This window comes from Pinus tabuliformis, chromosome Q (genome assembly GCF_031772625.1).
Source record: "Pinus tabuliformis cultivar Carrire ecotype Pingquan chromosome Q, CPIR1, whole genome shotgun sequence".
Classification (NCBI taxonomy): Eukaryota; Viridiplantae; Streptophyta; class Pinopsida; order Pinales; family Pinaceae; genus Pinus; species Pinus tabuliformis.
In genome coordinates this window covers 1,293,353,319-1,293,375,723 of record NC_142296.1, presented here as the reverse complement: position 1 = coordinate 1,293,375,723, position 22,405 = coordinate 1,293,353,319, and the positions used below count along the sequence as shown (strand labels likewise).

The 22,405-nt window shown below is 36.1% G+C and overlaps 1 protein-coding gene across 3 annotated transcripts in view; it reads right to left on the bottom strand.

The window, feature by feature from the left end:
* LOC149224560 (choline-phosphate cytidylyltransferase 2-like) overlaps nucleotides 1-20,253 on the bottom strand; it is a 91,849-nt gene extending 71,596 nt beyond the window's left edge. The window contains exons 1-2 of one of the 3 annotated variants that reach the window (XM_089386156.1): nucleotides 19,768-20,253; nucleotides 19,551-19,664 (exon numbers count right to left, since the gene is read on the bottom strand). In XM_089386156.1, the coding sequence (XP_089242282.1) occupies nucleotides 19,551-19,664; nucleotides 19,768-20,078 (425 nt within the window). In that variant the 5' untranslated portion in view covers nucleotides 20,079-20,253. The remainder of the gene's footprint in view (nucleotides 1-19,550; nucleotides 19,665-19,767) is intronic. The other 2 variants (XM_089386158.1, XM_089386157.1) reach the window with 2 other exon arrangements.
* Between the last annotated feature and the right edge of the window lie 2,152 nt (nucleotides 20,254-22,405).

The window sequence follows — 22,405 nt, the reverse complement described above, 5'->3', positions numbered from 1 at the left end:
TCAAGGCCGGTGGCAACAAGAAAGGCTTCTCCTTCTATCATTGTTCCTTTAAGGACTCCCCCCTTACAATGAATACCATAGAGAGGTTGTTACAAGGCAAAGGAAACAGAAAATTAGTGGTCAGCTCATTTGAAAATTGTTAACGTTTTTAGTTACCATTATAAGATCATTAGGTGTTAACAGATCTTGTGGGTTTGTGGCTGCATGCATCTGCCTGTTAATTATGTCCTTCCCTGGCTTTTAGTTGCAGTCCTGTTGCCTGCCTGGCCTGGGGCAACCTCAATTGGCCTAGCTTCCCACAATGGAATTTGTGAGCTGATAATGGCTCAATCAAAGACAAATCCAATATTTCTATTGACAATTCCATGTGCAATAGTTCATCCTGTTGTCATCACAATCGAGTCTAGATAAATATATCAAGAGAGTGCCACTGAAAAGGCCACAAAAGTTTACCCTGAAAATCATCCACAAGCTAATGGGCCTAATCTTGATAAAACACTGCTAGATATCTCTGTTTCTAAATATGATTTTGTTTGTGGTCAATATTTGCAGCAGATATTTCTTGGCTATTTCGTCTGCCACGTTACTCTGAAGGCCGTGGTCAAGGCGTAGATGGAGGTGCAGGAGTCTCATGGTTGGCTTTGTAAGACCAGTTGCAGCCTAACCGAATAAACAAAAAACAAAAAAACCTTTACTTTCTGAACAATTCTTCCTGGTATGAAATCTTTAACCCCAGTCCTTGGGATTGTAGAAGCAAAACCTCATCTTCTTGCAATCATATCATAATTTCATTTTCAAGCAAAGTGCTGAATTGTGTTGCCCTATGTGAGTCCAGTTTCTTGGCCTACCTTGTAATATTGGCCTTTCTTCAAATAGATTTATATGCCTCTTGGCGGAGTTATCTATCACAACCATAAGGATTTGTTTACATTGTCCCAAAAAAAAGAGTTTGCTTGAGGGTCAACTTGTCCAAATACCTTAATGATTATCCTCTAACTAGGGTTGGAAAAGATATGTTTAGCAAACCTGTGAAATATATTAACCTGCTAACACTTGAATTATGCGTTGCCGTGTTAGGTCTCTTATTATAAGATTTGAGATTGCCCTTTACAGCCAAACCTGAACCTTTGCACCCAAGCCCCACAAGCTCCTTAAGGCTTGCTAGACTCTCAATCTGTGCATGCCTGTTAGGGAAATTGAAATAAGTGTTGCAAAGATCAAATATTTCCATTTTTTTAGCTTTTCAGGTTGCCAATGTTTTGGATATTTTCAGAGTTTTTCAGATCCAAGTTTATGAAATTTTTTATCAGTCCACTTCTGGACCAGTTTTAGGTTACTATTGTGGATTATTCCAAGCATACTCAAGTGCTAGTCTTGGCATGCATCCATTTCAGCCTTACCATAATTATATCTACCACACTTTTTTAGGCTTTGCCTAAAGAATGTGTTCTTGCCCTAGTTCACTGTGCCCTGTAGGATTGATTTATGAGTTTATCTGAGACCTATGTTGCACAAAACACCAAAATGTTTCAGAGTTTCCGAAACAGGTACATTCAGAAACATCAACCTCCCAAAAATGGAAATGTCGGCCGAAACGTTTTAAACCAAAATGTTTCAGAGTTTCCAAAACAGGTACGTTTAGAAACATCAACTCCCAAAAATGGAAACGCCTGCCGAAACATTATATATATAAAAATTGAATAACACATTATAAAGTGCTTATAAATATATATATAAAGTGAATAACACATTATCTTGCCAGAAAATACCCATAGATGAGAATTTAGAAGGAAAACCAAGTCTTTATTAATTCTTATAGATGATTACATGACGCAAAATCCATAAACAGTTGCTGCCACTGTAGGAAGTTCCTGTAGCTGTAGAGTGCGTGAGAAATGAGTGAAGCAAGCAGTTTTTTATCGATAGGAAATCGCTGTTGGGTATCTAGATGTTTCTTATTTTTATTCTGAAAATTCTTTTTTTATTATTTTAATAGTAAAATTCTTCTAGAAAAAACCTCCAGCAACTAATTGATTTAGAGTCAAATTTAGCTGGAAATCAGGCCCCACAAACAGGCTGGCCACATGTGGGGCCCAAGAAATGCCTAAAAAGGCCAAAATGCAGCAGAAAAGGGCCAAATCATAGCTGAAACATCGGGTATCGTACCATACAATGTCCCCAAATCATAGAACACTGTACAATACGGCACTCAATGTTTCAGCTGTGTTTTGGCATTTTGGGTACCGTACAGCCCGAAACGCTGGGTTCCTGGACATTTCATGCAACATAGTTTGAGACCAATTAGGGGACCTTCTATGATGCAAGGAAAAGAACTACTTTTATGGGCAAGATACACCCACTTTTCAATTAAAAAACAACTCTACTGAAGAAAAAAAACATCAAAATTGCAGCCAAGAACACTCACAGAATCATGTGCTAGTATAATTAGCCATTAGGCTTACTTGTCAACAAGACTTAACATTTATGTGCCTTAGTAAGGTAACTTTCTATGGTTTCCTCTTTCCTCTCTCATATCTAAGAGCACAGCATGGGTAAAACTTATCATTCTTTGGTGACAAAATCATGTGACCTTAAATGTTCTCAAACCCCTTAGGGATTTAAATCTCGAGGGCACATTCTAAGGTGATAAAAAAAAAATTGCGCCAATGGTGGGGATGACGTCCAATTCCTCATGATCCAATAGTACAACTACACACGAGTTTGTTGAAGATCAAATACCTCATCAGACAACTCCAATTTTGTGAGGATAGTACAATCTGGACAGGCCTGCCTAGGGTGACTTGAAGATTCAATCCAAATAAAGAATTATACATGATTTCGAATAAAATCCAAAGGAGATTTTCCAACAATCAAGAATAAAAAAAATGGATCTACACAGTTGTGGTAAGTTCTCCTTCAAGTTATACAATTTCAAGAACCTTTCTCAACCTCTTTCTCAACTATGACATGGCAGACAATTACTAGATATGCATTCCTGAATTGCAATGCTATTGTAGGACAACCTCATAACAGTACAGATAAATATAGAAAGTTTCTTCATCTGTTTCAAGTAAACAACACAATATCACAAAGACCAGTTGGAAGCTTAATATGAATTCATCAATGATTAATTGATCGTACACAAGGATGTCATGATAGAGTTATGCATATAGATATTAAATCTTCTCGAAGCCACTATGGACTTCAATAGTACAATTACACATGTTGGTGAGCATAGTTTGTAGATGATATATTCCCTCCTCCAACTCCATTTTTTGAGGATAGTTCAATCTAGATGTGCCTAGCAAGCCTTCAAGATTCTATCTAGATAAATAATTATACCTAATCTTGAATAATCAAGAGAAGCTCTTCTAACAATCAAAAATCAAAAGTTCTCCTTGGATGTCTAGTAAGAGTTTTCTTAGTAAGATAGTGGCAAGTACTCTTCAGTTTCTACAACTTCAAGTACTTTCTCAACAATGGCATCATATGCAATCAATAAAAATGCGCCCTTGAATTGTGTTGCAATTGCAAGAATACAATATCAGTTAAAAGACCATTTTGGAAGCTTAACACAAATTGATCAACAACTCATTGGTTGCACTCAAAGATGCCATGATAAAGTTATTAATAGAAGCCTTGCAAGAACATGCTTGCAAGTGGTACAAGAGCCTCCACACTAGTAGTATTACAACTTGAGTAGATTTTGATCAATCATTTCAAGAAGAATGGGTGAAGGGAAATTTGCTCATTTCCTCCGACTTGACTTACCAAAATCAATAAGGAAAACAAGATGGTGAAAAATTTCAACCGTCAAGCTTTTGAAGACCTTTATGAAGGTGTCATTAATGTTAGGCTTGATGTCATAGATTCTTTTGAAGGAAACTTTAACTTCTTATTGAAGGTTAAGTGACAGTCAACATACTATAAAACAGCTTGCACCATAGCTATCAACCTTGTGAACATGATAATTGTAGGCAATATGTAAAATCTTGAATCTTCAAAGAAAGAACTATAAGAAGGAGGTTTAACCTTCGATTGATGTTGAAAAATGAACTCTAAATATTGACAAAATAGTTAAATTGTTTGAGCAATTTGGGAGGCTTCAAACATTGAGAAACAAATTTATGAACAGTGCATGGTCAATCATCATCTACTTTTCAACCTCAATGACCTTTCCAATGAAAGATTTGCATACCTCGAGAAAAAGGTAAGAAAGTTGATGATCCTACTCATCCAAATCAGATTTAGGCAATATCTTTGCAACTTTGTCTTCTTTTGTTTCTATCTATTAACAAAATATGTTTAGAAAGGCATCTCTGAACCTTGTTTTCAAGCTTGTGCAAAGATCAAGGCCCCTATAAAACCTTTAAGGGAACATCCAATACAAAAGGAAAACACAAGTAATCATGTGTCCTAATGGAATAAAATTGTACTTTATAGCAATTAAGCAACAAAAATTTCTGCCCAACAATAAAGGATGTATTTTCATTACTCATTATCACACCAACTACTTTAGCAAGTGCCCAAACATCAAATTGCTCCTTCAACAAAACCACTACAAAACATTTAGGTGAAAAATAAATTATCAACTCAATGAATATTTAACAATTGCTCAACGTAGATAATACAGATGCTTCAAGTATCACTCACATGCAAGAAACTTCAAGAAGGTAACCCCATGGCATATACTATAGGATGATATAAATAAGTGTTGCCAACAACGCAATATTATCGTGAAAAAAACCATCGTATTGCGATTTTTCGAAGGCAGCAATAATATTGGCCAATAATATGGGCTATTATTTCCGCGCCATTATAATCATGATAATATAGCAAAAATAACCAAAAAAATCATGAGTCAACAAAAAAAAATCGCAGAGTTGCACCCAAATTGGACTTATAAAATCAATTTTGGTTTTTTTTGTCTTATTTTGCAAATAGAGGCTAGGGATTAGAGAGCAAAGAAGCATAAGAATTAATTTCCTAGTGTGAAGGAGGAGAATAATAGCAATTTTTAGGAGCCAATCCTGAAGAAAATTGCACTATGGGTCGAGTTTGCTCAACAAACCTCGCACTTGCAAGTATGGGCATCATATTTGGCCCTGTTTTTTTGTTTTTTCTTAGTTTTTCCTTAGATTTTCAATCACCCATTTATTTTCCATGATTTTGCTAGGGGGAGGGAGTGTATGTTTTTGCCATTATTGTTTCATTGAGTGGAGAAGGTTTCTTGTTTGTAAAGATGTTGATTTTTATTGTGCACTAGATCCAAGCTTACATTGAAGAATAAAATCAAAATGCTAAGAATTTTGGACATATTTGGGAATATGATGAATCTGGGGGGGTGCAATAAACAAATTTTGAGTTGCAAGTTGTGTGGGAAGCATATGACAAGGGGAATATCTCGATTGAAATACCACCTTGCACAAATTCAAGACATGACATAGAACTTTGCTGACGCATCTCCAAAAATCATTTGTATTGCCATCAAATCACTATAAGATAAAGATTTTGCCAAAAGTAACAAGGCCATTTTGACACATTACATTGCAAAGGGAAGAATGGGGGCAAGTGAGAGTGGTTGTTCAACACAGTGTTGCGAAAATCGCGATATTATCGCGATTTTTTTTTTTAATTGCGGTTTTTTGGCTCAGGCGATATTATCGTGCGATTTTTACAAAGTTTTTTTTTCCAAAAAATCGCTGAAAAAATCGCGATTTTTTGGAGACAATATTATCGTGCGATTTTTATAAAGATTTTTTCCCAAAAAAACGCTGAAAAATTTTCGATTTTTTGGAAAACCGGAAAAATCACGAGGCACCGGGAGAGCGCATTCTATAAGCAAATTTATGAGTTTTATTTCTTATTTTTAGCAGACAGCGAACTCGTTTGAGAGCTGAGGAAGAGAGGAAGGCATCTACTAAGGTAGGGGAGGAGAAAAACGGGAGATTTTAGCATCCCAAGCAAGAGAACTTCGTGTTTGGACCAAATTTCTTCGACAAATCGTGGTTTCCAGGTATGGGCACCAAATTTGGCCATTTTGTTTTGGTTTTTTTCTTGTTTTTGCTTGGGTTTCTATAACCCATTGATTATCAATGATTTTTGAGTGGATTTGATGGTGTTTTTTTTCATTTTTGTTGCATAGAGTGGAGAGGGTTCATTTTGGTCAAAAATGCAAAAACTTGATTGTTAGATTTATTAGTTTAATTTTTTCTTGTGCTCTATTTTTTTGCATCATTTTTTATTGGGTTTGAATGTGCATTTTTTCTATTATTGTTGGATTGAGTTGAGGTTTTCTTTTTTGTTTGTCAAAAATTCAATGTGTTGTGTCATGTATGTAATTTTTTTTAACTTGCAATTCTTATTGTGCCATAGATTCAACTTCAAACTTCATCTTACATTAAAACTCAAGAGTTCAACCAAGTTACAAACACGCAAAGGAAATTAGACCCTCTGTGGGAATTTGGCAAACCTGATGGAGGGTTTGATAGAATGAACTTGTCTTGCAAGTTGCGTGGGCAGCATATGTCAAGGGGGGTTATAGATTGAAATATCACCTTGCACAAATCCCTGGACGTGATGTAGGGCCTTGCACCAATACAAATGCGAAAATCATCCGAAGAGCCATGAGATCATTGGAAGAATTAGAGCAAGACAAAGTGACCAAAGCAGATCTGAAGAAGCAACTAGCAAGGAAAGTGTTAGGAGGTGAATATGCAAGTGGCATTGGTTCTACTTCAGCATCAATGTCTACAACCAACCCTGTAGTTACCTCATCATTTTTTGTTCCTAGAACCACGCCTAGTTCACAACCATCTATGACTTCAATGCTTAAAAAATTGAGAAAAAACAAGTTGACAAGTTGTTGGGCAAATTTCTCATTTGGAGTGATATTCCTTTCAGCGTTGCAAGGAATAATCTATTTTTCCAGCCTATTGTTGATGTTATTGCAATTGTTGGCCCAGGGTACAAAATCCCCTCTTATGATGACTTTAGAGGCCACATTCTTCAAGATGAAAAGGTTGACTGCACAAACAGATTGGAGGAGGTTAGAGCATCATGGACATGAACAAGATGCACTATGATGTAAGATGTTTGGACCGACCAAAAGGGAAGAACCCTTATAAATTTCTTGGTTAGTTGTCCCAAGGGGACAATGTTTATGAAATCTGTTGGCGAATCTTCACATATCAAAGATGCAAAATTATTATGTGATTTGTTGGATGTGTTTATTTTGGAAGTGGGTGCAAAACATGTTGTCCAGGTCATAATGGGCAATGCTGCAATTATGTTGCTACTGGCAAGATGCTTATGGAGAGGCATCCTACTTTATTTTGGACACCTTATGCTGCACATTGTATTGATTTGATGTTGGAGGATATAGGAAAAATTTCCTTTGTCAAAGATATTGTTGACTCATCAAAAAGCATTACAAAATTTATATATAATCATGCATTTGTGCTTAGCTTGATGAGAGAATTCACTAACAACAAGGAGTTGGCAAGCCCCGCCATTACACAATTTGCCACCAGTTTCATATCTCTTCAATCCCTCTTGAATTCTATGTGGGATGTGAAGAGAATGTTTCTTTCAAAGGAGTGGTGTGCTTTGACAATTAGCCGCAAACCAGAGGGAAAGGCCATATGCAAATTAGTTTCATACCAGGAAAAATTTGGGGCGGGAGTGCGAGAGTGTGCACCGTTACTGAACCTTTGGTAAAGGTTCTTCGATTAGTTGATGGTGAGAATCCCGCAATGGGCTATTTGTATGAGGCCATGGACAAAGCCAAAAACTCCATTCGGGCCTACTATGATGATAAGGAAGATGAGGGGTTTCATAAACAACCCCTCCTATGGGAAGTAATTGATGAACGATGGAACAACACATTCCATCGTCCCATTCATGCTGCAGGGATCTACCTAAACCCTGCATTTTCTTACCCATGTGGGTTCTTATTTGATGCTGAGATCATGGATGGATTCTTAACTTGTGTTCAGAGGATGGTGCGATCTCCAGCAGAACGTGCAGAAATCTCCAAAGAAATGGAGATATACAGGATGGCAGGTGGCACATTTGGCTTTGAGATGGTTGTGGTTGATAGGAAGACTCAAATGCCAGGTATTTTTTAGTTTGTTTCAAATTTCATTGTCTCTTCAAATTCATAACTTCATACTTTGCTTCAACTTTCAAATTTCATTTTTTTCTTATGTTTATCTTATTTGTAATTTTGTTGTAGATGCATGGTGGACTCGCTATAGTGCCAGAGTACCCCATCTGCAAAAAGCTTGCAATTTGAGTCCTCAACCAAACATGTAGCTCCTCAAGATGCGAGCACAACTGGAGTGTATTTGAAAATATACACAACAAGAAACGCAACAGGTTAAACTTAAAACTTAAAATATTCCAAATTTCCAATTAATTTTTTGAATTCATTAAATAATATTTTTTTATAATTGTTATTTTATGATCTTTGTACAAGTTGGAGTCCTAGCAACTTAATGACATGGTCTACGTCTACTACAATCTTTGATTGTGGGTGAGGCAACTTGAGAGGATACCTGATATGGAGGACATCTCATTGGATGGGATTGACACCACTGTTGCATGGAGCGTTGAGGCCGAGAGGCCTCTCATGGAGTCTGTCGATGATTGGTTAGAGCAAGAGGTAGTGGAAGGCGTAGAAGGGGAGGAGCAAGAGGAGGAAGAGCAACAGGGGGAGGAGCAACTGAAGGAGGAGGTGACACCACCTACCCAGGCTATCCTTGCCACCAATAGAGGACGTGGTCTACCTCCTCTAGCTCCTAGTTCTTCAGCTTCTAGAGCACAGCAGAGTCCACTACCAACTCCATCGGCATCTACATCTAGAGCGAAAGGGAAAGCTATTGCATTTTCTCGCAAGAGGGGCAGAGGAAACCAATAGTATTAGTTATTTGGTTCATTTCATTGTATATGACATTATGACTCATGATATGAGATACATTATTATAATTTTTGTTGATACTTTGAGGCTGAGTTGGGACTCGGAGTAAAGTCTTACTATTTAAGACATGATTCACTGCTATGTGTAATGTAGCACTAAAAATGATATTACACATCTTATATATTAGTTCTTTTATCATATTTATGTGTCAATGTATTTATTTTATGTTGTAGATGCTTTAGATATTAAAAAAAAATAAAAAATAAAAAATAAATGATATTTTTGTATTTTACGATTTTTTCCCGATTTTTACCGTTTTTCCCGATTTTTACAATTTTTTCTGATTTTTCCCCTCGCTGATTTAATCCCAATAACGATTTTCACAACATTGGTTCAACATCACCTTCCACAAAGGCTAGCCCCATATCTCATCATTTTTTGTTCCTAGTGCACAACCTTCTATCAAGCCAAACACTTAAAAGAAAAGAGAAGGAAAGAAGCCAACAAGCTAGTGGGTAGGTGCTTTCTATGCAATGACATTCCTTTCAGCACTGCCAAGAACAATTCACTTTACCACGCTATGTTTGATGTTATTGTTATTTTTGGCCAAGGGTACAAAGCCCCTTCCTATGATGACTTGAGAGGGCCTATTCTTCAAAATGAAAAGGCTCATTGCATTGCTAGACTGAAGGAATATAGGGCATCATGGGAACACACTGGATGAAATGTGATATCAGATATTTGGCCTAATAAAAAGTGTAGAACCCTTATTAACTTCGTGGTTAATTATCTCAAAGTTACAATGTTTATGAAATCTGTTGATTCATCTGCACATATCAAAGATGCACAGTTATTATGTGATTTGTTGGACATGTTCATTTGGGAGGTGGGTCCACAAAATGTTGTCCAAGTCATCACAAACAACATTGCAAATTATGTTGTTGCCAACAGGTTGCTTATGGAGAGGTATCTTAATTTGTTTTGGACACCTTGTGTTACACACAATATTGATTTCATGTCAAAGGATATAAGGGAAATTCCTTATGGGATATTATTGAATCATCCAAAAGAATAACAAAATTTATATGTAATCATGAATATATGCTTAATTTAATGACAAGATTCACCAATAACAAGGAGTTGGTGCATCCTACCATTACAAAATTTGTCAATAGCTTCATATCTCTTTAATCTCTCTTGAAATCTATGTGGGATGTGAAGAAAGTGTTTCTTTCAGAGGAGAGGCCAAATGCAAGCTAGTTTCGTATCAAGAGAGCTTTTTGGGCATGAGTGGAGGAGGTGTGTGTTGTTACTAAACCTTTGGTAAAGGTTCTTTGATTGGTTGATGGATACAAGCCCACTATGGGCTACTTGTGTGAGACCATGGATAGGGCCATGGAAGCCATTCATAGCTATTATGCGGATAAGGGGGATGAGGGGTTTGAGAAACAACATATGATATGGGGAGTGATTGATGAGCGATGGAATAACACACTCCATCATCCCGTTCATGCTACAAGGATCTACATCAACCCTGCATTTTCTTAATCCTCTAGTTTCATATTTGATGTTGAAGTGATGGATGGGTTCTTTAGTTGTGCCCTATGTCACATGGTTAAGGTTCAAATTCAAGTTTAGAAACAATTAAGTTTGAATCGAATTCGAAATTTCCGATGAGGTTCGTATGAGGTTTGGCATTAAGTTCGAATATATATATATATATGACAAAATAATAAAAAATCAAAATCAATCAATAAAACTATATGATTCGCAATGAGTACCCACGAGCCACAAATCACGACCACTATTAACTTCACACTCTGGGCGGCGAGGACAAGCAACGTCTAGAAATTGAATTTAGGAAATTGCAGAGAATACAACATGCAACGGCAGCACCAAGCACAATAAAGCAAGTACACTCAAATTGAAATTGGCTTGTGAAAATCTATCGACAACCATGGTAAATAAATCCAAACTAGTATCCACCATGAGAAACTAATTGGTGGGAAGCGGAACAAGAGAAAACCATGTGTTGCCCATGGTTTTTCTCATAAACCTTAAAACAACTGACAAAAACAGCCCGAAACCTAACCTCGAACCCCAATTCTTTTTTTTTTAATTATAAAATTGGGCTTTAGGTTCGTCTTTAGGTTCACCTTCAGGTTCAAATTTGAGGTTCAAGTATCAGGTTCACCGAACCTAAACGAATTTGAATTTTTTTTTGGATTCGCCGAATTTCAAACCTGAAGGTTCAAATTCGATGAACCCTGTGACAAAGGTTGTGCCCATAAGATGGTGCCATCTTCGAAAGAACATGAAGAAATTTCTAAAGAAATGGCAACATACAAGACGGTAGGTGCCATATTTAGCTTTGACACAACTATCCACAATAGAAAGACCAAAATGCCAATTAAGCTTTAGTTTGTTTCAAATTCATTGTTTCCTCATACTTTGCCTCAACTTTCAAATTTCAATATTTTTCTTATGTTTCTCTTATTTGTTGTGGATGTGTGGTTCTCAAGCTATGGTGGCAGGGTACCCAATCTCCAAAAGTTTGCCATTTGAGTGCTTAACCAAACATGTAGCTCCTCCAAATGTGAGCGCCATTGGAGTGTATTTGAAAAAATACACACCAAGAAGTGCAACAGGTTAAAAAAATTCAAATTAAATGTCTAAGTTCATTATAAATTATAATTTATTAGTTTTATAATTTATGACCCTCATACAAGTTGGAGTCCTAACATCTTATCGACATGGTCTACATCTATTACAATCTCCAATTATAGGTGAGGAAACTTCAAAAAACACCTGACATAGAGGTCATCTCATTGGATGGGATAGACACCACTGCTTCATGGAACCATCCCCTCATTTGTTAGAAGAGGAGGTGTTGGAGGTAGCAACTGCAAGGCAGAGAGAGAGGTAGAGGACGACGAGGTGAAGGAGGAGCAACAAGAGGAGGAAGAAACAACATGTAGGATGGTCACCAGTAATGTACATAGTCTATCACCTCCTACTTTTTCTAGAGGGACATCATAGTCCAATTCCAGCCCCAGGGCCTTCTTCCTGTAGAGGAAAAGCCATTACTTTTTCCTATAAAGGGGCAAAGGAAATCATTAGTTAGTAGTTTACGTATCTAATTTCATTATATATGACTCTTGATGATGAGATACATTTATTGTCTTTTGTTGATATTTTGAGGCAAAGTCGGGACTCAGAATTCATGACATGATTTACTATTGATGTGTTATTCATTGTTTAAGACATCTTATATATTAGTTTTCTATTCATATTTATGCAGCAATGCATTTATTTGATGGGATGAAGAACGTCCTCTCGCGAATATCACTTTTACCTCTAGGGGGTGGAGATCAAGATTACATACACCTATGCATACTTAGGAAATTAGTTCTCCAAGCCCATGTAGGAAAGCCATCTAGCCTCAAAGCAAGCAAAACTATGGCTCCCTTGCTCTCCTCTAGCATAAAAGATTTTTAAATCACTTTCTAAGTTTCAAGACATTTTGTCCAAGATGTGACTAATAGACAACATTATCAAACCCACATTTCTCTATAATTCAAAGGTTTGGGGGCCAAGTCTACTTGAGTCGAACTAAGACATAATAGAGAGAGTTAATGTCCTTCCTCGTGCTCTTTGCATCATCAGATGCCAAAGGTAAGTTCCCAAGGCCATTATTCAAGAAAAAATCATAGCCATTTAAAACCATCTTTGGTCTTGTCTCCCTTCTTCACTGGGTTCAACAATATGTTGACTCATCAACCAACAGAGATCACAACCCTTACCCCACTTACCACTCTTCAAAGGCCATAACCACTTCAAACACTAGTGGTTGGTTTGAGGAGGTCACCTATCTACTTCAGTCAATTTGTATCTCAATGCACTACCTCCATCCCTTTAGATATTTTCTTAATGCCCCAACCAACTATTTCCAACCATGTAGTAGTCAATATATTCAAAGAGCACATCTTCAAACAATAGATTCAAGTTACACAAGTCAACCCACCCAAGTGGTTAAACCAAAATATGACCTTTTATGTAGAACACTTCATGGATCTAAGGGGCAACCTTATTGTTCAATCCCTTGCATGTTTTGGCATTGGATGAACGCTCTTAAGATTCCTCTCAAGCAATTTCAAGTGGTGTCTCATTAGCATCTAGGCAACATTGATCATCACATCACATGGACCTATAGAATCTGCTAGTGTTGTCAACTTCATGAAACCAAAACAAAGAAGCTCTTCATCTTCATGTATACCATATATTACAAGATTAGAGGTCGATTTCATTGTCCTTTTAGTGGATTTCAAAAGTCTCTCTCCCCCTTCTTTCAATTCTTAGACCAAATATCCCTAGCTTTTTGCATGAGGGAGGCCCTTAGCTTTAGATCTCACTCACTTCAACCATCCCCACCCAAATTAAACATCTCTGGGTTGATTACTTCTTTCTTTCTAATGTTTCCATCAAACAAAGGCATTAAGAGACAGGCAAATAATAGAACTTATCAATTGCTAGATCCGACAAACCTCAAAAGACCACCCAACCTTAACCAACAAGGCCTTTACAAATGTGTCGTCTTAGATCCTGGAACAATTCACATGGCACCAACAAACAACAGACTTCCTCCAAGTCTCAGTAAAGGGATACCTCTTTCGAAAGGTGAGACACGTATTAAACCAAATCTCCCAACTCTTCTAGATCCTCCAATAAGTCTTCTATCATTAGCTTCTTCTATTCAACATCAGATGTTAGATGAGAAAATCAAGGGTTGTTGATCAACACCCCTAAAACAAGACAGCATCACCCCCTTACAAAAGATTTTGTTTTAGGGTTATCAACATACTTGCATTCCTACATGATCACTCTCTTTATGTTTCATGGTCTTAGACTAAAGACCTTATCCAGCATAAGCATATTTTAGATCTGCTTTTACCATGTTTTTATATTATTCTATATGAGCAACCTTCCAACTCCCACTTTGTATCCATCAATGTTGTACTTATCAATCCCTTTGACCTATTTGTGCTGAATAGTTGAACATTCATAAATATATCTTATCTTATCTTATCTTATCATGGACAATGGCACACTACCAATTAGATGAATGACGACTTCTTCTCATGGATGACAAATATTCTCCTCATGGACAATGGTTTCTATTCTTTTACTTGAATGTTGGACATACATGGATATGTTTAGTGGTATGCCTATGGTTAATGAAACGGGTTTTATAGTGTTTTAATTGTTCTTTTAACTTTTTTTAATGCAAATTTCAAGGAGACTCGAGTTCCACACAAGAGACATCAAGAGACTTCATTTGCACCTATTAAGGCATTTCCCATACCTTATACATCAAGGAACAGAGAGACATGTTCTCTACCCCAAGGGACATGTCTCAATGCAACTATGGTTTGAATACCTTGAAATCTCTAGATGATGAAGACTATGAATCCAATACACATTTCAGCCACCCAAGAGAAGGATTTTCCCTTGGAATATGCTTCATGAAACAAAAATAGTTCAACATCAAAAACTCCAATTACTCTAGGGGCAAGTCAAAGAGGGGGTACATTCATGATGTCTAAAGACTATGTTATTATTTCCAACTATGATGAAATGCCAAAACAAAGAATATCATGGAGTTAGAGAATAAGGCTCAAGAGGAATAAATGGTTGTAGAACAACCTTGTAGTAAAAGAACTTGACAATTTTAATAGAAAAAATTGATTTATCGCCTATAACAAAGATGAGGAAAAAAAAGAGAAAATAGAGCTTTGTATAAACATAAAAAGGACACAAGAGAAACAAAAATAGAGCTAATGGTACAATTAGGTAGATATAACCTCCTTCGAAGTTCAAACATTCAGTAGTTGGATCCACTACTCTCATAACTACGTAATACTTTACTTTAATTACCCTTTATTAAATATGAACCTGACTCCTGATATTATTATTATGTTAAAACACCAACTTTTTATGGGGAAGAGATTTGCAAACTAAAGGATGACTACCCATTTTGAAGACTATGTATGGGTCTACCACTATCCACTAAGGTACATGGGTAACTAAATGCAATGCTCAATAGTTCTCTAGGATAGCAACCTAGATATATGTTGGGCCTTCAACTTCTCTTCATCTACAAATCTAGATGGAGTGTTTAAACATCAACAACCCATTAATATGGAATAATATTTTACAACCATCTATCTTGATTCTCATGTTAATACAAAAGCTCAAACATTTTTGCAAGGAAGAGATGAATCTGACATATGGGTCTACCACCATCCACCAAACACCTGGGAAACTAGTGGCAATGCTCAATAGTTTTCAAGGATGGTAACTTAGCTTTATGTCATGTCCTCAACTTCTCTTCATCTCTAGATGTAGGTCTCCTTATTAGTGCTCTGAGATTATCACAAGCCCCATTTTCACGACATATTTCCACCAAACCCACCCTAGATAACCTCACGCATCCTTAGGTTGAAGGTAGGATACAATTGGATTCACCTCGACTATCCATCAATAAAACTAGGCATCCCAACTCCTATGCCCTTTCCTGACGAATAGTTGCTAACCCAATGAATACAAGTTCATTAAATCAGCTTATCTTGTTGTGAAGGCCTGTTTTCTACTCCACCGACAATACTCCATACAGGTAAATGCACTCTATGCAACTACAATTTAATCTTCAAAGAGTGAATATTCTGTCCATTAAAATTTTTCCCAAGGTGTTTGTAGTCTTTTCCAACTTTAGAAGAATAAAGGAAAATGCCTCTTTATCTGAAAATTTTCTGCTGGAGGAAAACAAAAAATGTGTCTACGCTTACTGCTTCAATGAATGTGATTTGAAATGTTTTGTTGAAACTTGCAAGTAGTCTATAGGAACTAAATCCCCAATCAAGTGCAGCATCAATACTGCCATGGACTCTCCTAGACCTGGGCCAGTGTCCACCTTATCAGAAAATGTATCTTCATCCTATGTATTGTCTAAAATGCTTTTCTAATACTAAAAGGTTATGTTTTAAGGACTCTCCAGAAATATTTTGTTGTTGTTTTTCTTGGTTCTCAAATATTTTGATCTCATTTACAAATTCATATATTAGGTTTTAAAATATCTACAAATTCATGTATTTAGATTTTAAAATATTTGAGCACATATAGGTGTTTTCATTTGATTTGAATATATTTCTTGATCACTTGGAAAGAATGTGAGGAGTAACTTGAGCTTTCCAACTACTTCAGTTACAAATTTATTACATCATATTCCACCTATAACTATCGATAATTAACTAGTTATGAGCATAACATTCATTGGATGGTGTGGAGAACAACACTGGACAATGGTGGTTAGAAACTGAAAGCAGAATAAAATGGGAAAGAATTTAAGAGAACAAACAAATGCAAGAACAAGAAAAATGCAAGTATGATGAAAGCAAGGATGAATAACAATCATGAGACAACAACAAGAATTGGTGGAAGCGTGCAGTGATCATTGAATCTTCTAGTACTAGTGTGAATCCTTGAAGCTACCATGGTTTGTTTACAAGGCATGATGCCAGCAGGTCATCAAATTATAGGACAGATAGCCATAAAGGATTGAATATGTCTAAAATGGAGATACAGATATATTATGAATGGTAACAACTACAATACAGCTATCATACACCTAATTTGAATCATCATGACTTATGCATAATCATTAATCTGGACACAAGCGCATGGCCAAGCAGCTACATAGTTCAAATTGTTGAATGCACATCTCAAGGTCCATCCTCATAAGGTCAATAGTCAATATCTAGGGTGACTACATTTGGACCTTGGCCCCAGGCACAATCATCATTAATCAACATCCAAGTTGTTTGGATTTTATGTTTGGGCTCTCTGCTATCAGCTAAGTAAGACATTTCTACAGCAACCGTTGTTTCACTAAATATTGCAATAGAAGTTTCAGTAATAAAGATAAAATATGCTCTCGAGTCCAATACAAATTAATGCAAGGAAAAACAAGAAAAACATAAACGCTAACATAACACTGAGCACTTCAATCAAAATACAACACTCATGATAATTGAGATAAAGTTGCTCAAACAACAATGTTCTTGCAAAAATCAATTTACTAAATGCTTTCACTTATAACTCTATCAGACTGAACTAGTATAATTTAGCCCGTTAAAAGAAACCTCTGCTTTGTTTTTAATCTATTTATCCATAACATGGGATCAACTAAAAAAAATACTAAACATGGTTGTTGATTACCAACTAATTACTTGAAAAACAATTTAAATATATTATACCTGCCTAAAGACAAATCTATAATGATAGCTCTTCAAAATGCGCATCTCACTCTGGAGTTTAATACAAGTTTAATACAACTTAATGCAAGGAAAAACAAAACAAAATCATAAAAGATAAAGTTGCGCAAACATTTAACAAGGTTATTCCGCGAATCACTTCATTAAATGCTTTTACTTGCTACTATAACTGTCTAAAGCAGTATAACTCAGTCCATTAGAAAAGACCTCTGCCTAAATTTATCTATTTTTGCATTAAAAATAACTCAACTTTGAAAGAAAAAAAAAATTACCGAACATAATTGTCAATTATAAACTACTTGCCTATAACATTTTTAATAAGATATACTTCCAAAAAGAGCATCTACTTTTATGCTACTCCTAAGAATAAAAAACACACCTGTGTCAAGCAGCCATAACAAAAGGGCATTTAAAATTCTCTAACAAAAAAGAGACCACTTCTAAATGCAGCACTGACCATGGTGTCGATGGTAAATACCAGTCTTGCAAATATCTCCAGTTTCTTCTTATATTTCCGATATTTTCTTTGCTTTTGATGTTGTCATTGTTTCCAATATTATTGGTTTTTCAGATCCAAATTTATGCTTGCAGACATTTTCCACAGTATTTCTAATAAGTTTATTTCGAGAACCTCGGCAATGTATTCCTCGAAAGAATATTTGCAACATTGGTAAATTCTAAATACAAAGGAATGTTGAATCAAATAAGTGTGCAATTTTAGGAATTTTATGACAATTTCCCATCGTTCTTTTCTCTTATAACTTTGGCAAGTTTTGGCCATTGTCTATTTTTTATGCAATACTATCGTAGCATTTTTGTCAATGCAGCACCATAAATTTCAAACGTTCTACCAGAGTATGTTGTCCATCCTCCAATATCCATTTATGACAAAATGGGCAATGAACCATATTGAATAAATCTATGAACAAAATCACTTAAAAGTTCATACCCGTCAAAATCAGCCCCGCGATGTGTCATAAGGGTTTGGTCTATTTATTGCATTAATCATTGTAATATATTGTAGAGATCAGCTTCTTTTAGAATCCGTATGTGAGGAAAGTTAATTTCTCTCAATCAGTCTATCCTACAATAGTTTTATAATTATAATAAACCAAAGATCTATATTTACTTTCAATTTCCAATTTTATAATGAGCATGCATTATATATATGTACTGATGGGTGATACAAAGACAGCCGCATTCTGAACAAACCCCAGTTTTGCAGCAGCTGAAAGAGCTCCTATTGGAGTATTCTCTTTTGTATTATCATTTACCTTTTGAACTAGCAATTGCGTTAATCATAGTTGTTTGTTATATATTCAGAATAGCTAGCCACCTGAACTTGCAACTCCTCCATTCCATAGATGCTTGAACTCGTGGATATTTAACAAAATTATATTCTATCATATTCTCTCTATCGTGCTGGTGTCACTCCCACCCGTGAAAAATTACAGAACTGATCTGCCCATGTATTTTACCATTATCCATTTTTTTCCAAAAAAAATGACAGCAAGAGAGCAGCAATGAGCCAAAACCAAGCCAATTAGAAGACAAAGAGCAAAATTCTAACAAGGGAATTGGCAGATTTTCCTTCAGCCTTTGCCCAAGAGCAAAATTCTATCAAGGGAATTGGCGAATTTTCCTTCAGCCTTTGCCCAAGAGCAAAATTCTATCAAGGGAATTGGCGGATTTTCCTTCAGCCTTTGCCCCAGGGCTCCAAGATAGAGCTGGGCAATTGTAACTGTTAACCATATTCTGTTCATATATTTGCATCCCCTTTTTTAACCAAAAAATAACTGTGCCTAGGGGACATCTTTAAACAAATCCAGGTTCTCTGAGTAAAAGACGAATTCGTCAGCAAATTTATATATTCATCCAGGTCCTGTTGTCACTAAACTTCACACTTAATCTCAAAGCCCGAATTAAATAAGTAGAAACCCAACATTAACCAAAACACCTGATCAGTTTTCGGTATATGGTTCGCTCAAGCTTACTTCTCCTGGTATAGATTTACTCTGTCACGCGGGTAAATCAAGTGGGTTTTCTTCACAGAAGCCTAGGTGCAACAGCACTGAAAACATGCTACCACGTTACTATGCCTAATTATTGGATATTCTGACATATCTCGCCGTTAACTAAGCTTAGGTAGTTTATCAAAGTGTTGTACTTCAAGGCTATGTGCAAGTCACGGTGACTTTGACCGTATATATACCCGTCAATCTTGGCGATCTATGCAGTTGAAAATAAAATAAAATAAATTCCCTAGAATTGCAAAGATTACCCCCACATCCATAACATACCTGCAATGACGAAGGGATTCATAGCGTTCGGCTTCAGTCATCACCGTCTTGCCCTTGTACCTGTGTGTGACCGCATCGCTACAGCATCCCACCAGCAAATACACATTCGGGAACCTGTTACAAACCCCAACACCCATTTCCCTCATTTTTCGTCCGAAAAGAAAACGGCAATTGACGAAAAATTAGCAAATAATGAAGAGAGGAATTCAGATCATACGATTTCTTGGCCTGTTCCAGAGATCGGGCGTGGCCGAAGTGGAAGAGATCGTATATTCCGTCTGCGTAAACGCGAACGGGCTTCTCAGTATCTGACGGATCTGGGCAGGGGTGGGGATCGAACACGCGAGCGGGAGGTGCCCATTCATCGCAATCGAATACTTCTTCTTCCTCCTCTTCTTCTGATTCGTTCTGATCAAGTGATTCAATAAATACTTCTGCTTCTTCCTCTGAATCTGTTTCAGATTCGTGGTGGGAAAGGGATTCGTCCATGTGACTTGCAAGCCTCTTGCGGGATGCAGGAATCGTCATAGCTTCGGCTAAAAGCTAGACAGGGATACAACCATTTACGCGGGCTTGAGCACCGGTATTCTCACAGCTCGCAATGAATGGAATGATATTTTGACTTGTGTTTCTATTTATTTAAATCAGCTGCGCCTACATACATATATGAGATGCGATGAAGATCCATACATGCTGACCGGTGTCCAGAAAGGGTTATTTTTCCTTTTGTATTGTCATGCACGTGTAAATGAGCCTGTGTATTCGCAATCTTAGAGAATACAAGTTGGAGATATTTTCAAGAATTATTATGTTTATAATAAATGGCATTTTTTTGTGGACATGGTAGTTGCTTCGTGGTTTCATGAAAAAAGTAACGCGGGTCCATTTAATTATATAGTAAAGAGACTTAATGGTAAGATAATAAAAGTGTTTAAATTATGTATGATGGGTTGGAATGGTTTTTTTAAATGCGTATGAAAAAAGTTAGGTATTAAAAATTAGTAACTATTAAGGTTGAAATGGGTTGGATTTAATTGTAAAAAATTGGGAATTTTTTACCATGTTTAGGTAAGATTTTATTTTATTTTATTTTCATGTTTGTGTTTGAATTACAAGTACACTTTGAAAGAGCGGTAGAATGTGTAAATGTATGCAAAGAGATTTTATTAAATGGTTTTGTGATTTATTCATATGTAAGTGTATCAAAATCTATTTTTATATATTTTAAATAAAAATAGAAGCAACATCTAACTAGGGTTTACGAGTAGCTATAATAATTAAGTGGAGGCTTATGTTATACATTAAGGTCTTCTTATAACAAAGGAATTTGATATCCATATTTTGATTGCCATCGAGATTAAATATTATTATAAACATGATGGTCTTGAAATCAACCCTAACAGACAAGCTAGCCTTGATCATCCCCTGATCTTTGATTTTCATTGAGATTTTAATATTATTATAAACGTGATGATCTTGGAATCAACCTCCATGGACAACAAGCTAGCCTTGATCATCACATGAATCAATGAGGCAGTGCTTAATCTGAATAAGGTCTCTTTTTTCCATGTTTTGAGAGAGCCCAATTCACAAGCAAACATGTTAGCTAATGAAGCCACAACCCTTAGCTAGTGAATTATTTAAAAAAATGGGGACCTTATTCAACACATTCTCCCTTGATCAACTACCAAGTCACATGTCATTCTCATTTAGTAACCTTTGTGTCATCTCCCTTCATATCAGTTTTCAAGTCTAAGACGAAGACCTAAAAAGACATTTTCCCACCTCCTTCAAATGTGGGAATTCATTCCTCCCTTATCTATTGAATCCTTTAGCATGGCCTTTTGTGTGAAAGGTGGATTTATGCTACAACTTATAAATAGATCTTGCAATGATAACTCAAGCATATGTAGGCATTTTAGAAATAAACATGGAAGAGTTTCTCTATTTTCTTAAATCGTCTTTTGGAAACTTAATCGGTAGATTTCCTTATTTTAATTCTTACAAAGGATAATTCCCAATAGGTGTTTCTTTATTGTTTACTTCTAGAGGCTAGCTTTTGAAAAGTCTTGTTGAACTCTAGGTTTTATGTAGTGCCGCTTGAAATCCCTTTCACTTTGGGGCACTCATTTGGGCTACTTCAGTGCTCAAAAATTGTCTTGTAGATTTCAATACATGAGATATGTTTCACTAGTTTTAATGGGGATTGCATTTGCTAATAATTACATACTAAGCCACAAAAGGATATTACAAGATAGTTCATTGGTTATATTGTTTGTTTGATTGTAGTCCTTATGTGGTAGTGATAGTGTTGTTTAGCATAACCTAATTTAGCTCTAACCCACTTTGTCTCGACTCTAAAATCAATGTATAATATGGATCTTCAATAGATTCACAAATTTTTGAGATTGTATGAGTATATTCGTGCAATAGATTCTCCTTGTTATTTGTGACTTCTAAGTTCTATGAAAATGAACATAATTATCTACCTAAAATGCCACAATCATGAATCCCCTCTATAATAAGAAACATGGTTATTAGTCTTAATGAAGATTCTTATTCTACAACTTCAAATGAAAGAGTATTAATCAACCAAAAACTAACATGGAAATTAAATAACAAAAGTATTTCCCCTCTAATATTAATCAAAAGGAAGCCTACAATTACTAGATTCTCATGCTTTTAAAAATAATTAAAATTCTTTCAAAGGGCAGTACACCTGAAAAGTGGCTCCCTCCTCCCAAGCACATGTTCCAGTTAAACTTCAATGGTGCCTCGAAAGGAAACCCAGGTAATGCAGGCTTTGGAGGGATATTCAGAGACTATAAGGGTGCTCCTCTTCTAACTTTTTTAGG